The 17,812-nt window shown below is 34.3% G+C and overlaps 1 protein-coding gene and 1 pseudogene across 5 annotated transcripts; one reads left to right on the top strand and one right to left on the bottom strand.

The window, feature by feature from the left end:
- LOC145138993 (myricetin 3-O-methyltransferase 3-like) lies at positions 1 to 9,205 on the top strand (annotated as a pseudogene).
- A 1,730-nt stretch (positions 9,206 to 10,935) lies between these two features.
- LOC145137465 (transcriptional corepressor LEUNIG_HOMOLOG-like) lies at positions 10,936 to 17,609 on the bottom strand. Of its 5 annotated transcripts, none has more exons than XM_079071596.1 (18): positions 17,122 to 17,609; positions 16,927 to 17,013; positions 16,589 to 16,686; positions 16,232 to 16,341; positions 15,796 to 16,103; positions 15,628 to 15,703; positions 15,433 to 15,544; positions 15,318 to 15,367; positions 14,998 to 15,219; positions 14,819 to 14,878; positions 13,674 to 13,886; positions 13,444 to 13,582; positions 13,249 to 13,355; positions 13,005 to 13,160; positions 12,763 to 12,918; positions 12,557 to 12,676; positions 12,267 to 12,464; positions 10,936 to 11,096 (listed from the first exon to the last, which is right to left on the bottom strand). In XM_079071596.1, exons 2-18 carry the CDS (start codon positions 16,953 to 16,955, stop codon positions 10,953 to 10,955), a joined length of 2,298 nt encoding a protein of 765 aa, XP_078927722.1. In that variant the 5' UTR covers positions 16,956 to 17,013; positions 17,122 to 17,609; the 3' UTR covers positions 10,936 to 10,952. The 5 variants fall into 5 exon arrangements, with proteins under 5 accessions (XP_078927722.1, XP_078927726.1, XP_078927723.1 ...); XM_079071600.1 differs by having other exon boundaries at positions 12,557 to 12,673; XM_079071597.1 differs by having other exon boundaries at positions 13,674 to 13,883.
- Positions 17,610 to 17,812: the final 203 nt, after the last annotated feature.

Genomic DNA, 17,812 nt, shown 5'->3' with positions numbered 1-17,812 from the left:
ATGTCAACTGAAGAGGAAGGGATGCTACAAGTATGCAAATAAATGGGGCAATAGCTCTTCCCATGGTCATCAAAACTGCCATTTAACTTGATCTCTTTGAGATCATGGCAAAGACTCCTAATGCCCAATTCTCTTCTCTTGATCTTGCTTCTAGTCTTCCTACACGAAAACCCGACACCCCTGATTTAACTGAACGGATCCTTAGGTTTCTTGCTAGCCAATCCATTCTCACATCAACCCTTGTGACCGATGAAAGTGGTAATTCTAAGAATTTATATGGCATGACCCCACTGTCGAATAACTATGTTCGTAATCAAGACGGGACTTCTCTTGCTTCATCAATTCTCCTGATCTATGATAATATATTTGTCGATTGTTGGTCAGTTATCTATATTTGCATCTTATATGTAATTTTGTCAACTTGCATGCTTAATGTGTAGTTAAACAAAATATGTAACACTTTACGTGTAATTATCATGGTAAACCATTTGATCAAATGGGGTTAATTAATGATTCATGTTTGCTGCATAAACGGATACGAAAAATAAAAGTGAATAATTAAATAAGTAAAAAAGATGAAATCTTGTTGCATAAAAAGCAAAAAAGGTGAAATATTGTTGTTTACATATCATAGGTATAAAGTTGAATATTTTGGTCCTCATCAAACTTTTTTTTATGTCTAAAAACCCATTGTGTTGAATAAATTGATAAAGGATAAAATAACATTGCATACACCAACATTTTGCACTTCTTATAAAGAAATTTTGACAAATTTTAGTATGTTTTTTATAATTAATATATGCTTTTCTATAAATTTAAATAATTAATATGTATAAAAATGATTATGTTCGGTTGACTAATTTTTATAAGGTCATTCGGTATATTTATCATTAACCTATAAATCATAGGCTGTCATGTCACTGACTATCACATGAGTTTGGTATAGGGTTATTGACATTAAAGTCATTAAGTTTATTAAATTTTGTCGGTTTTGTCTCTATCATGATTTTTTGTTCGTTTATGTCCTTAAGTTTTCCAATTTATTTTTTATTTTTTTACACTTGTAATAGCATGCTTCAAAGTTAACATAAAATATTATATGCAAAAAGCCTTTAAATTTACAAATATTTTACATTTTAAGGGGTTTTTTTTGAACGGCTGAATGCATTAAAAAAAACCACTTTTACAAGGAGCTAGACCAAAAACGAACTAAATACATCAAGTTTAAAAGAGGATTTGAAGATAATCGTTCCATTTAAATTGGGACTTATGCTTCCTATGAACTATCCAACTAAAAAACACATCTATGTCATCAAATATTCTATCCAACTAAAAGACACATCTATGTCATCAAATTCCTCTTTTAAACTTGATGTATTTGGTTCGTTTTTGCTCTAGCTCCCTGTTAGAGTGTGGTTTTTTATTGCATTCAGCCGTTCAAAAAAAAAAACCTTAATTCATATAATATGAAAAACAATATACTATATGTAAATACGTAAAATATTTGTAAATTTAAGGGATTTTTGCAAAATATTTGTAAACTTAAGGGCTTTTTGCAAATATATAATATTTTATGATAACCTAGAAACCTGTTATTACAGATTAAAAAAAAGGCAAAAATGAAAAAACTAGGAAAACTTAAGGATATAAATGAACAAAAAGTCGTCACACGAACAAAACCGATAAAACTTGACAAACTTAAGGACTTTTATTTCAATAACTCTTTGATATACACACCACTCCACATTACTATATTCTTTTTTATTATTATTTAAATAAAAATATATATTTTTTAATCAAATAGAGAGAGAGAGAGAGAGAGTAATTCGTTGTGGTCAATTGTGGTTGTGATGGTGATCACATTCTACAACACCACAATCCACCACATTGCACCAGGGTGGTGTTCACGAATATGGTGAGCTCATCATCACGAATGGCTCGTGGTGCCCATTCCGAAAGGCCTAAAGAACCGAATGATCATAACACAAATCACCAAATTAATTTCAAGAATCAAAATGGAAACACCATTAACCTCTATTCCGCTTTCAGTGATATTTTCTTCAACACACGCAAACAAATCCATCTAGACTTGTTCAAATAATCATAGCATGACTTAATTCATGATATAAAACTAAGTTCACGAGTTTGATCTTCATAGATATATAAATAATTTGTTTTGGGTCAGTATTACCTGAAAGATGCAGTCGCCAATGGAGGGATCCCATTTAACAGGGCCCATGGAGTCCATGCTTTTGAGTACCCTGCAAAAGACAACAGATTCAATCAAGTGTTCAACAAGTGCATGTATGACAACACAACAATAGTCATGAAGATGTTTCTTGGAAAGTACAAAGGATTTGAAGGCGTAAAACAGTTGGTAGATGTGGGTGGTGGTTTAGGTGCTAACCTTGATCACATCATTGTCTCAAAGAACCCGAACATTAAGGGCATCAACTTTGATCTACCCCATGTCATCAAGGATGCAACTTCTTCACTAGGTATCAATTTTCATACATATACATACATTATAATTATACAACTTTATTGACATGGTTTCTCGTCATATATTATGGATAGGTGTTGGAGGAGATATGTTCGAAAGTATTCCTACAGGAGATGTAATATTCATGAATTGAAGGTTGATACATCATACATGCATCAACTTTTTTTAAATAAACCTTGGTTTAAATTAATGATAATATTTCTCGCTATTAGATAATGGTGATGTATGAACATTTTTTAGTGGATACTTCATGATTGGGGCGACAACGAATGCATCACTGTTCTAAAGAACTGTTGGGCGGCATTGCCAGAGTCCGGTAAGGTCGTGGCGGTGGAAGCGATCATCCCCGACCTTGAAAATCAACCAAGTGATCATACGACCAACATCGATATCGATGTTTCTAAGGCTGTCATCAGTAGTGATATGATAATGATGATTGCTAATCCCGGTGGAAAAGAGCGAACGTTAAAAGAATATAATACTTTAGCAAAAAAGGCGGGATTTGCTTCTTTGAAAATTGTGTGTAGGGTTTCTACATTTTGTGTGGAAAAGTTGCCTCCAAAATTAGCAAGTGGCAAATAGTTCAGGGGTTATTTCCGTAACTTGTCATTTACTATTCATAGTTTGACTATGAATAGTAATATATAAGAAATGTGAAATAATAATGGACGGAGACTTTGACTAATATATATGAATTAGAAGATGGAGGCGCAGCAATTTTGGTCATAAATGGAGGCGCCTCACATTGCCAACCTTTTGACCATAAATAGTAATATATATCTATTTGTTATTCTAATTTGGTAGGCGCAAATTCTTTGGACGGCATATGTAGTTCAAATCGTTTAGTATTCCTTTGGCTATAAATAGCCTAACCCATTTCATTACAACATAACCCCACGAACCAAATCAATATATATATATATATATATATATATATATATATATATATATATATATATATATATATATATATATATATATACACCACCGTATATTTTAGCTCTCCCATTCTATTTGTAATCTCTTTCATAATCCCTGTAAACACTGTAAATTATAGTGAATTGTTTCTCGGCTTCCTCCGCCCGTGGTTTTTTCCCGATTTGGGTTTCCACGTAAATTCTTGTGTCTCTATTCTATTTATTGTATTCGTATTTCGTTGTGATTATTACGCTTTGATAATTTTTGATCCCATTCCGCATTGAGCTAATATTATTTAAGTCAATTTGGATCCGTCGTATTTTACAACAATTTGGTATCAGAGCTTCCGGGTTGTGATATTAGCTCGTTGGGATCATTTTATCAAGTAATTAATCATGTCTTCGGTAAAATACGATATTCCACTACTGGATCGTAACACCCGATTTCCGTTGTGGCAAGTAAAGATGAGAGACATTCTCATTCAGATGGATTTACACAAGGCGCTCTTGGGTTTCAATAAGATGCCCGATACATGGACCGAAAAAGAAAAGGAGATGAAAGATCTGAAGGCTTTATCCCAGATTCGTTTGCACTTGTCAAACGATGTTTTGCAAGATGTTCTAAAAGAAACGTCAGCGACTTCTTTATGGCTAAAGTTGGAGCAACTGTTGATGACCAAGAGCTTACCAAATAAGTTGCATTTGAAGCAACGGTTGTTCAATCTCAAGATGATTGAAGGAGGCTCTCTAACTGAACATATATCCACATTTAAAGAGTTAGTAAATAACTTAGAGAATATGGATGTTCAGTATGAAGATGAAGACTTGGCTATATTCTTACTATCGTCGTTGCCAGAATCCTATAGCCATTTTCGTGATACTATTATCTATAGCCGTGACACTCTAGTTTTAGATGAAGTCTATACAGCTTTGGATTCCAAAGAGAAGATGAAGCATATTACTGGTGGTGGTTCAAGTGATGCTAAAGCCGAAGGTTTGAATGCCAGAGGAAGAACAACAGAGAGAAGTAGAACTTTTCAATCTTCCAACAGAACCATATCCAAGTCAAAAGGCAAACGAAAGTTTTGCAACTATTGTCACAAGAAGGGACATGTGCTTGAAGAATGCTTCAAGTTGAAGAATAAAGAAAAAGAGAAGACGGCAGCAAATGGCAAACAAGCTAGCACTTCGGGTGAAGCCGATGTAGCTGAGGTTGAAGGTATTGGAGAACTTTTGACAGTTTATTCAGATAAACTGGATTCCACTGGTGATTGGATACTCGACTCTGGTTGTACTTTTCATATGTGTCACAACAAAAGTTGGTTTTACACATTTGAAAAGGTTAACCAGGGCTATGTGTTGATGGGTAACAATACTACATGTCCAGTTCTTGGACATGGTTCAGTCAGGATCCGTATGTTTGACGGAGTTATTCGAACCATGGGGGATGTTAGATATGTTCCTGACCTCAGAAGAAACTTGTTATCTCTCAGTTCCTTTGACAAAAAGGGATACAAGTTTGCTGGTAAAGGTGGAGTTCTCAGGGTATTCAAAGACGGTTCCGACAAACTGAGAGCCAAACGAAAAACCTCAGATCTTTACTTTCTTGACGGGCAAACAATTTCGAGTGATGCTGCTGTTGTTTCAAAGTCTCTTTCTGATCCAGATCAGTCCCGTCTTTGGCACCTTCGACTCGGCCATATGAGTTTTCAAGGCATGTTAGAATTGAGTCAAAGAGGTTTACTTGGTCAACAAAAGATTGTTGATTTGGATTTCTGTGAAGACTGTGTATATGGCAAGGCAAAACGAGTAAGGTTTGCAAGTGGTATCCATACAACGAAAGGACTACTTGATTATGTCCACTCGGATTTGTGGGGACCAGCTCGAGTTGCTTCAAAAGGTGGAGCTATTTATATGCTCACTATTATTGATGATTTCTCCAGGAAGGTGTGGTCTTTCTTCTTAAAACATAAAGGAGACGTTTTCTCTACCTTCAGAAATTGGAAAGTTCAGGTTGAAAAGCAATCAGGTCTGTTGTTAAAGTATCTTCGTACAGATAATGGACTTGAGTTTTGCTCAGAAGAGTTTAATGTATATTGTCAAAAGGAAGGCATTACTCGACATCGCACAGTAGTCCATTCACCTCAACAAAATGGTGTAGCTGAAAGGATGAATCGCACCATTATGGAGAAGGTCCGGTGTATGCTTTCTAATTCCAAATTGCCAAAGTCTTTTTGGGTGGAGGCTGCTTCGACTGCTTGCTATGTTATCAACCGATCACCGTCACGAGCAATCGAGAAGAAAACTCCGTTTGAGTTATGGTCCGGTAAACCTGCCAATTATTCAGATTTAAAACCATTCGGATGTCCAGCGTATGCACGAGTTGACAATGGGAAGCTAGAACCAAGAGCAATCAAATGCGTTTTTCTTGGGTACAATCAAGGTGTAAAGGGTTACAAGTTATGGAGCTTTGATTTGAAGAAAATTATCATCTCAAGAGATGTTACTTTTGATGAGTCTGCTATAATTCAACCAGTTGCTGACTCTTCTAAAAGAACAGATGCATCAGATGTATCATCCGAAGCAAATAAAGAGAATGCTCAAATGGAGGTGGAGCTTCCTACTTCACCTACCACTAATCAGAGTACAAATCAGCATCAAGATTCTTCTTCGTCGGATGAGCATGTTGTTGGTGAAGATTCAACACCTTCACAACCACAAGCTACTACTCCAAGCATTGCAAGAGATAGACCGAGAAGACAGATTATTCCTCCGAAGAGGTATGCTGAATCTGATTTGGTTGCTTATGCTTTTATTGTTGCTGATAATATTGAGTCCGCAACGGAGCCTACGAATTATGACGAGGCTATCGAATCTGAAGACTCAAATGATTGGATGCTCGCTATGCAAAATGAGATGGAATCTTTGCAGCGAAACAGTACTTGGAATTTAGTTCCTATTCCGAAAGGGAAGAGACCAGTTAAATGCAAATGGGTCTACAAGATCAAGGAACCTGTCAACCCAAATGATAAACCAAGATACAAAGCTCGGTTAGTAGCTAAAGGCTACAGTCAGATTCCTGGTATTGATTACACTGACATTTATTCCCCAGTTGTCAAACATACTTCCATTCGTGTATTGTTGGGGTTGGTTGCTTCTAACGATTTTGAGTTAGAACAACTTGATGTCACTACAGCTTTCCTAAATGGTGAGCTTGAGGAAGAGATTTTTATGCAACAACCTGAAGGTTTTGCAGTTCCTGGAAAGGAGAACTACGTATGCAAATTGAACAAATCTCTTTATGGCCTCAAGCAGTCTCCTAGACAATGGTACAAGAGGTTCGATTCTTTCATGACCAGTCACAAATTCAGCAGGTGCACCTATGATAGCTGCGTTTATTTCAAGAAAGGTGACAATGGTTCAAAGATCTACTTACTCTTGTACGTGGATGACATGTTGATTGCAGCAAAAGATATGAAGGAGATTCAGAAGTTAAAAGACCAGTTGAAAGCTGAATTTGAAATGAAGGACTTAGGAGCTGCCAAAAAGATTTTAGGTATGGAAATTATTCGTGACAGGAAGTCTAGGATCTTGCATCTTTCTCAGAAAAGTTATATTGAGAAAGTCCTAAGACGCTTCAGTATGCACGAAGCAAAGTCTGTCAACACACCTTTTGCAGCTCATTTCAAGCTATCATCCGCTTTGAGTCCTACTAATGAGACTGATATGGCTTACATGGCACGTGTTCCATACTCTAGTGCTGTTGGATCTTTGATGTATGCTATGATCTGCACGCGCCCTGATTTGGCTTATGTTGTTAGCATGGTTAGTAGATACATGGCGAACCCGGGGAAAGAACACTGGAAAGCAGTACAATGGATTTTTCGTTATTTACGTGGTACGTCTTCTATGTGTTTACGTTTTGGTAAATCTAACACTGGGGTGTTCGGATATGTTGATTCAGATTATGGCAAAGATTTGGATAAACGAAGATCAATTACAGGGTATGTGTTTACTCTAAATGGTTGTGCTGTTAGTTGGAAAGCCCAGTTACAGTCTACAGTTGCCCTGTCTTCTACCGAGGCAGAGTACATGGCGATTACAGAAGCAGTTAAGGAAGATATCTGGTTGAAGGGGTTATTTGGAGAACTCGATGATAGAATAAAGGTGACCACAGTTTTCTGTGACAACCAGAGTGCTATCTTCTTGAGTAAAGATCAAATGTTTCATGACCGAACAAAGCATATTGATATTCGTTATCATTTTGTGCGGGATATCATTGAAAAAGGTGATTGTGTTGTGGACAAGATTCATACAGATTATAATCCCGCTGATATGTTCACTAAAAGTCTTCCTATAGCCAAATTCAAATTATGTTTGGACATGACGGGTGTTTCTGATCGCAGTTGAGCCTGAAGGCTCGTAGGTGGAGGAAGTATTATTTATTTTTCGGAAACAATTTTTCTCTATATAAAATTACAGGTTCTTATGGAAGTTTTAGAGTTTGATGAGCTATAGGTTTTGACTAATCGTTAAGCATGACTTGCTTAATTTTGATGTCAAGGTGGAGATTGTGGAAAAGTTGCCTCCAAAATTAGCAAGTGGCAAATAGTTCAGGGGTTATTTCCGTAACTTATCATTTACTATTCATAGTTTGACTATGAATAGTAATATATAAGAAATGTGAAATAATAATGGACGGAGACTTTGACTAATATATATGAATTAGAAGATGGAGGCGCAACAATTTTGGTCATAAATGGAGGCGCCTCACATTGCCAACCTTTTGACCATAAATAGTAATATATATCTATTTGTTATTCTAATTTGGTAGGCGCAAATTCTTTGGACGACATATGTAGTTCAAATCGTTTGGTATTCCTTTGGCTATAAATAGCCTAACCCATTTCATTACAACATAACCCCACGAACCAAATCAAATATATATATATATATATATATATGTATAGTAAAGCATTATATATATATATATATATATATATATATATATATATGTATAGTAAAGCATTATATATATATATATATATATATATATATATATATATATTGATACACCACCGTATATTTTAGCTCTCCCACTCTATTTGTAATCTCTTTCATAATCCCTGTAAACACTGCAAATTATAGTGAATTGTTTCTCGGCTTCCTCTGCCCGTGGTTTTTTCCCGATTTGGGTTTCCACGTAAATTCCTGTGTCTCTATTCTATTTATTTTATTCGTATTTCGTTGTGATTATTACGCTTTGATAATTTTTGATCCCATTCCGCATTGAGCTAATATTATGTAAGTCAATTTGGATCCGTCGTATTTTACAACATTTTGGATCATGGAGTTCTATAAGAATGTTAACTTTAATTCGAATGTAATGCCAGGTAAGTGTGATCTGAAAGTTGAAAATAACTCCAAATATATATGTTATACTAGGCGAACATCCATCCATACATTGTGCAGGTTAAATTATGTAATAAAAATTATATTATGTATTAACTATGAAATATAAATTATTACACTAAATTTATGTGTGCTTAGAGCATCCACAATGATGAGTTCAATAGGAGAGTTGAATGAGGTGACAATTCTATATGTCATTCAATGGATGAAACTTTACCATTATGAGATGTCACATTGGCATTCAATGGATTTGGAGTTCAATGACCATTGAACTCTTCAATGGGAAAAATGAAAGTTTGTAATTCTTAAATATTTACTATAAATTACATTTTGTGACATTCTATTGAACTTTGTAGAGCTCAATGCATTGTAGGAAAAAAAAATGATAGAGTTGTATAGATTGTAGAAAGATGATGTGACAATCCATTGAACTCTATGGAGTTCAATGTATTGTGGATGTCCTTATATGTAATTGGAGTCATAATTACCCATGAGTTCGAAACCTTCTAATGTTGCTTGTTTAATTTCTCTAACAGTTTATATATTTCAAAGAAGATCAGAGTAATTGACAATTTAAGGACTTGGCGCTCAAGGTCCTTAAGTGAAACTAAAGACTCTATATATATCATTTCAAGGGTGTTATCCAACTGACCAAGAAAATAGGATGATTGTGCAAACATGGATTGATGGTTATTTATCCAATAACAGTTACAGTCTCAACTCTTCCCGCCATATTTGAAAACTAATATATATAGATTAACTTCCTTAGACTAACTATATTTATCTTCCAAGATATGAAGGAACAAAAAAATCTTAGTCTAACTCCAGACTATGCATTCTTCTTTACATTCAAGAGTAAATCAATCACTCAAACCTTTTACAGGATTTTAGTGTGTTTGGTTAATGATATGAAAAGTTTAGACATAATGAAAAGTAATTATATATGTGTTACTTCACAAGTTTCTTCATGTTCATTGGGAAGAGATCATTATTGTGTTGAAAATGGTGACAAAATGAAGGATATGAACATCTAAAATTTGTATGGTACTTTTTTGAACCATGGAAAAATCAAGAACCAAATGAATATGTCCATGAAAGAATTCATTGGGCACTCGTAGAACGTCACAGGCTGCATTTGTGTTTTTGTCCAAAGGAAAGATGATTTCTGATGAAACAGATGATTAAAGTGACAAGTCATTTATGAGGAAGAGAAGTGAGTAAAGATGAGGAAAGCCTTGATGCCCATGTTTCCATGTTTTTTCAAACTAAAGGCTAAAGGAAAACTGATAGATAAGCAAACAAGAGGAGGTTTGATGGAGAGCAAGTTAGTTGGAACTAACAAGCCTAATGTATCTTCTAAAACCCCTATGATAGTAAGCCATTTTTTAGGTGTGGGAAGATAGGCCAAATGGTTAGTGACTGCATTGTTCAACTGATATCCTACAAAACAGCAACACCAACATTCCAGCAACGCCTCATTCGCTTGGCAAGTACTCAACTTGATAAAATAATGAATTGATGATAATGTGAGATCAATAGAACAGAGGAATGGAGATTGATGACATTGTTTTACTACTTATGTTATGATTGATTATATTTATACACCATTTGTTATATGTAAGATTTGTTGATTTTGTTAAAATTAGAATCATTCAAAACTTGAAGTTATTTTTAAGATAAGTTTGTGATCAGGCTTTAGATAATAGAAATTTTAACCTATTGAGTGAGATTATAAACTGGGATACCCATTACCTACAGGTATACCCGCAACTTGATGTCCATTTAATAACGGGGTACTTAACGGAGAGGGTTTTATAATCGGATATAGGACTGTGATCACCAATACATATCCCATATCCATCTCACTGTCATCCCTACCCAGGAAAAAAAAGTACACGAAATTGTATGATCTTATTAGGAGACATTTCGGTGCGTTTGACTTGAGGACAAACAATCTACTCCTAACCGAAACCATATATTTTGAAGTGGCAAATATCAGTGACATTCATACAACATTATAACTATATATATATATATATATATATATATATATATATATATATATATATATATATATATATATATATATATATATATGAGATTGATGCAGGAATATTGGGTTATTTCCATAACTTAACAGAACTGTCATGGCTTGCAGAAGCAACCATCCCTGTAACAGGGGACTGTGCCAAAGCAGCAATTATGTTGTCGTGAGCTGGAACCGTCATGCTCTTGTTTTCAGCCATGTTCCATAGCTCCAAAGACTGCAAAATATATTCAAAGAAAGTAGAAAGGTTTATTTTTGAGCTCAAATTTTTGACATAAATAAATAAGATAGTTAGTTAATGTTTGGTATGAGGGAATGAAATGGTTCAGTTTATTGGAATGATAGAAAGTTGTTTGCTTTGGCTAATGGAATTGATTCCATTTTGCTAATTTTTGATTCTTTAGGCATGGGTATTTTTTCATTTCATCATGGAGTAGAATGAAAGTTGTAATATAACCTATTTTTGTTTTTATTTTAATTAATTAATGACAAATATTTTTTTTAAGAATTTAATGATATAAGTTACGTTATAATTATATTTTCTAAAAAAAAGTTTGTTATAATCTTATTTGGGTTCTGATGAGATTTAATTATGGTTAGGTCTTTTACTTTTGTGATTAATAAATTCTATAATTAAAATTAAATAATATATAGAATAATGTTAAAACTATTATTGTATTATATAAGATTTAACAAATTCATAAGAAAAATTATTCAATTACTATAGCGTATAGACCAACCAAACATGTTCATGGAATGACTCGTTACATTGCTTCGTCATTCCATTTCATCCAACAAAATTAATAGACCATTAGGTGGTCTTTAGTGTGACAAAATCGAAGAAAGAATACAATGGAGTATTCTATTGGAATGAAAACAAAAAATTGTTTATTTTGCTTAATAGGATGTAATAGTTATAGACCAATCTTGAACAAATGATTTCTTCTATTTTGTTAATTTTCATTGTTTAGACAGGGGTGCTTTTTTTCATTCCATTATGAAAGTTTTAATACAACCTAGCTAGTATTATATATATATAAAAAAAAAAATTAATGAGACAAATCTTTTCTAAAGATTTCATGAATTTAAATAAGATATATTTTTATTTTCCACAAATATTTTTAACTTAATCTTATTTGGATAATAACAAGCTTTTATTTAGTATGTTCAACTTTTTAGTTTTCTATAATATAAATTTCATAGTTATACATCTAATAATATTAAAAGTATACCAGCTTGTATTTACATATAATGTAAAAGAATCAAATATTAGTATACACCAACCAAACTAAACATATCATGACTCATTCTATTACCTTTCCATCCAACAAAAGTAGAAAACAAAGCATTTAAGTTTAATAGAGTATATAAAAACGAAATCACTTACCCGCATTCCACCGACAACCAAAAGAGCAGAATAACTTGGATGGAAGACACAGGAATAGAATTGGTTTTCATTGGAAGTGAGCTCATGAATACATTCCCCAGAGGCCACAGACCACACTCTCACAACGTCATCACTTACAGAAGCCAAATACTCTCCATTCATGTCCCAGCACAAGTAGTTTACAATTCCCATATGTGCCTGACAACATTAATTGTATTAAAACTTAACATAAACTCAAACTCGATGCATTATAAAAACTCTTTTTTGGTGATCACATATATAATATATACCTGCAAGGAATGCGTTTGTCTATCGGTTTCAACATCAAAAATGGACACAACTTTAGCTGCTGCAGATGCCAGTAATTGTCCACTTCCGGGTTGGAATCGCACTTGTGCACTACCTCCCTGCTACACCCATAAGATAGAATTAATGGTGGTTGGTTAGCTATATTATAAGAAAATGATCAGCCAGAATGAGAATATTCCTTACCAACCTTGGAAACACGAGTGCATTGGAATGGGTTCATATTCCAGTATTGAATTTCGTTGTTGCTATCACAGAAGCAAAAGAGATCCGTCTTCTTCGGATGAAAATCTAGTGACATAACATGTGAGGTATGTCCCATGTGTGCATGTAGACAATAGCTTGGCTGAAAACGAGATTAGTAAAACAAAAATTAACTTAAAAAAATGTAAGAACATGAAGGAAGGAAACAAATTAAGAAAGAAAGGTTACATTAGCTGCATCCCATATTCGTACAGATTGATCGAGGGAAGTGGTTCCAAACTGGGTGGAATTTGGTCTGAAACGAATATCAGTAATTAAGAACTGATGTTCTTCAGGGGTGGTCTCTGTTTGTAGGTGTAGGGTATCCATGTTCCATAGAAGTGCCTGAATATAGTAATTAAACTTCACTTTATGTTGGATTTTTACAAGAAAAAACAAACCTAATTATATAGCCAATTAAGAAGCAGTTTACCTTTTTGTCATGGCCAGCACTAGCTAGCAACTTCCCATCTGAAGAAAAATGACAGCACAAGACCTTCTTTCTTGTCCGGATACAGCCAACTTCCCCAAACCAAAAACCTGTTAATTAATTATAAATTTATTTGAATTTTCCACAAAAACAAACAAACGGGTCTGGAGTGATATTATGACTAAATAAACAACAAACCCTTAGAGGAAGAAGACTCTGTCTTGTGTTGCGTCATTGCACCATAAACCTGTCTTCCATCTCCTCCTCCTCCTTCATGTTGCAGAAAGGATTCCACGTTATCATCCAGGGAAACATCCCCAAAATGCTCAATGTCATCCTGCAATATGAAACAAAACTCGATTCCCACCCAATTGCATATATAATATTAAAAAAAAAAAAAAAAAAAAAAAAAAAAAAAAAATACTTACGAGCTGATTTGTTGAGGAGGCAATGGCAGCTGTTCCCTGATCAGAAGAAGGATACATGATGATGGTTTTGGTAGCTGTTGTTGTCATTCCATCAGCAGTTCCAGGCCCTGGTGTGTGAGTTGATGCTGGGGAGCTTGGTGTATTCCCTGTGCCACTACTGTTGGCTGGCCCAGCTGAAGAAGAATGCTGTTGTTTTCTTTTTCTGTTACTCTGCTAAAAAGTTTCAACTTTCAACCCACACAAAATTCATCAATAAAACATAAAACAGACACTTTTATTACAAATCTGGTCCCTTTGCTTTACTCAAAATCTCAGCTTTGGTCCGACTTTTGATTTTGTCCCAAAGTTATCACCATAGTCCTATTTTGTTGTGGTTTTGGTCCGTGAGTCGTTAGATTTTTTCAAAAATGACCATTTTACCTTTGGAAAAATTAATATACCACAGGGACCAAATTTGTAATTTTCTCATAAGTTTTTATTAAACTATTTTCTTGATTATAATATATTTTATTTTTCTTCTAATTATCTTTAAAAGTAAAAGTTTTTATTAGTTTTTTTTAATTATATTATATTTGGAGTAAATTACAAAAATGGTCATTGGGGTATAGTGGAAATGAAAATAACCGGTGATTTAATTTGGGTTTCTGTGGAAGACTGGATTAAAATCAAGTCAATGTTGGTTATTTTTCTGGTTTCACTATGTTGTTGATGAACATAAAAAACACACACACAAAAATGGATAAAACAAGAAAATACTGACAAAAAAAGTGGGTTTAAAAATGTCTTTTTACATGCAATTTAACGGTCTTTTATTAATAGTGTTAGTCAGAGGGACCAAACTAGCAACAAATTAAAACCATGAGAATTTCCCATGTAAGGAAATCAAAAGCTGGACTGAACTTGTAATTCCCATTATACTATAGGGACCATTTTTGTAATGGTATTTAAATAAGATAATTATTTTTATAAAAAAAAAAATCACTTATTTACATTCAATTATCCTAAATTATAGCACATTAAGGAATTTACTTTTGCTTCATAATTTATCTAAGTATCATACAATCAAACCAATCAATGGTTTGAATTTATAATTTCATATTCAATAGATTGTGCAATTAATAGGGGATCATCTACAAAATCTCAACCTGTTGCTGTAACTGGTCCTGCTGTTGGGAAGTAGATTGTTGCATCTGAGGCATCTTCATCTGTTAAATAATATTATATGACGTCAACATCAAGGCAATAATGCAACCAAAATATTATTAATTGATGCATGTTTCTTATTGGTTGTGCATAATTTGGATTATAAAAGGAAAATCATAACCTTGGGTGAATTCATTTGACCCGGAGAGCCTACAGATCCATCATTTCTTGTGGGTTGACCATCTTTCATACTTTGACTGCCTCTAGGTAATCCAATAGCCCCATAATTTGGTGAAGCTCCTAAGGCCTGTTGCTGCTGTGATGCCAAATAAAACTGATTTTGGTTTTGCATATTGGGTTTTTGTACTTGCAAACCCATATTGGGGCATAAACTGTCAATTCCCTGAAAACCATGTTGATACCAATTGTCAGATTTACCCTTCAAAGTTCAAACTAATTAATAACATAAGATGAAAGAAAGAAAAAACCATGATAACTTACAGTTAGAGGCCAGCCCTTTAATGGAAGACCTGTAACACCTTGATTCAATCCTGAATGGATGGAATTAAAATTCACTCAAAATAAACAAGTAAAATCAAAGAAATATATGTCTTACCCACACCACCCAGTCCAGACTTTGACTGCAAAATTGCCTGTCCATAAATTGATGAAGGATCTGTAGGCAAGGATTTCTGTGTATTACCCAAGTTAACTTCTTGTTTGATCTCCTAGGATTTGTAGAAGCTCATGAGCCAAACATAGAACAGAGAGAATAAGAAAAGCATATATTTATAGAGTGTTGGAAATATACTGTATTCAACTGAGGTCTCCCTTGAATTTGCTGCAAAGTTGAAGATACATTCGGAGAATTGCCTGGTATCAACAGGCTGAATCAACGTAAAAACAGAACATAAAGACCAAACCAATCTATGGAGAAAGGAAAAAAGGAGCATCTTCATTGATGAAAATACTGATTTACCCTTGATGATTTGTGGCTGATTTCATAAGGGTCATCCTGTTGGAATCAAGAAGAGCTGGAGATGTTTCTGAAACCATAGAATGAGAATGCTTCATGGGTTCCTCTTGCAACTTCACACCAAGTGTACTACTACTGGCTGATGGCTTTCCCATCATCCCATCACCATTCATATTCATAGCATTTACAGAGCCACCAAGTGGAGGATGATTAGGATCCCTTCTTTGTAAGTGAACATTTCTTTGTTGCATCAGATGCAGCTGTTGCATTTGCAGCTGCTGTTGATGCTCTTTTGCTTTCATTTGTTGTGTCTGACATTGGTTTTTGAGAATAAGAGAAAAAGAAGATAAAGTATGGGAAAAGAAAAGTGAAACCAGTTTTTCACCAGTGAAAATGTCTAGTATAAAAACAAGAACAAGAAAAGTCAGAGAGAAGAGACCTCTATATATGATGCAGCAGCCTCAGAATGTTTCTCATTTGTCCTTGCAATAAATATATCCCAGAAGACAGACCACCATTCCAAAAGAAATCCACCAGGAGCATCAATAGCTGAAATTTGAAAACTCAAACAGACTCAAATTCACATTGCATGCATCATGTGTATAACATGTATATATCTGTTGGTGTGCTGCATGCATAAGAATGATTCTTTAAAATCATGCTATGTTTCTATTATCCTTTGAAGCTCCAATCATCAATATAAAAAATAGAAATAAACCAATTAGTGGATCATCAAAAGCCTTAGATCTATAAAGGATGCCCAGATTGTACACATAAGAACAACTCAACAACATACCTACAGGATCTGTAGCAACCTTCCCTTCTGTCATGAAAGCTTTTGCGGATGTGTGCATCTTCCGTTTTAACAAATAGTCGTGGATGTAAACATCCAGCCTAGCAAAAAGGAATTTGATAGAAGTTAAATCATCTCAGACTATCACATACTGAAATTTTGATATCTTTTAATCGAATTTCTCTTTCCAATTCCTTCAGATTCCATTGGAATCCATGAACCAAGCACGCCCTTACTATCCTGATCAACTAAACCCGTTCATATGATTGAATAACTAAAATTGGTAATAAGTAACAGCAAACAATACGTAAACACGAAGTCAAAGATTAAGCATTGCATACATCTTATCAGCTTCCCAATTCTGCGACATGATTGGTTCAGAACACCTAATTATAACGGTGAGTCGAGATTCTTCTCCACGATAATCTCTACAAAATCATTAAAAACAATTCGCGTTAATTCATTAAAATTAAATAACAAATAAACTTTACTGCAAGTAATTCCATATTTTCTCATCAAACCGCCTCGTAGCATACCAGTAGTCCGGTAGAACAAATCCTGCATTGCAAACCGAACGAAGTCACGAACCATGATCCTCAATTAAGCTAAATTCAATGAAAACTAATTGCTACTTTCCTAATACTCAAACTGTAAACCAAAGGTTACGAAGTCGCGTACTCTCTGCTACTAAAAATGCCAAATCCTTCCGAATTTCAATACGCAACTTTTATCTTCAATCAATTTTGAGTTTTTTTCCCGAAATTCTGAAAAAACGCAGTTGCAGTAAAGTTAAACTTCAGTCGATTATTACAATTGCATACAATTCAACGCACACTGTCCGATCAAGAACAAGATAAACTCCGCAAAACGGATGAAAATCCAACGAACTTTCCTGAAGATTCAGTTTTAATGTTTAATATGGACCATAACACAACAATCGACCTGACAAAGTGCTTTTATGAGGGAGAAGAAAGTGTGACCATCGCAAAAAGCTCGAGTATGACGGGACCTCAAGCCGAGGTTCGGAAAGCGAAGGTTCGGTTGGGCATTTATGCAAAAAGGGTATATATTAACAATTAAAAAATATAATAAGAAATAAAAAAAATCGTAATTTCATATGTTGTTCCATAGGGACCGTATGGGTCCGTTTGGTTCGGTTATTGGTCAAAACCGAACCATAACCATTAGCTCATCGAATTGAAACTCAAGATTTCTTGACAAATGATA

This window comes from Lactuca virosa, chromosome 9, assembly GCF_052849685.1.
Source record: "Lactuca virosa cultivar CGN04683 chromosome 9, Lactuca_virosa_CGN04683_v6, whole genome shotgun sequence".
In the NCBI taxonomy this organism is placed as follows: Eukaryota; Viridiplantae; Streptophyta; class Magnoliopsida; order Asterales; family Asteraceae; genus Lactuca; species Lactuca virosa.
The sequence above is the reverse complement of the archived record's forward strand: the minus strand, read 5'-3'. Positions and strand labels throughout refer to the sequence as shown.

Excerpts from the sequence above, each read along its gene's own strand:
- LOC145137465 (XM_079071596.1), bottom strand. The coding sequence starts at position 16,955 with ATGTCGCAGAATTGGGAAGCTGATAAGAT. Across the intron at positions 13,583-13,673 it reads CCTCCTCAACAAATCAGCTC|GATGACATTGAGCATTTTGG; the intron begins GTAAGTATTTTT and ends TTCATATTGCAG. Across the intron at positions 12,465-12,556 it reads GACAAACGCATTCCTTGCAG|GCACATATGGGAATTGTAAA; the intron begins GTATATATTATA and ends TAATGTTGTCAG.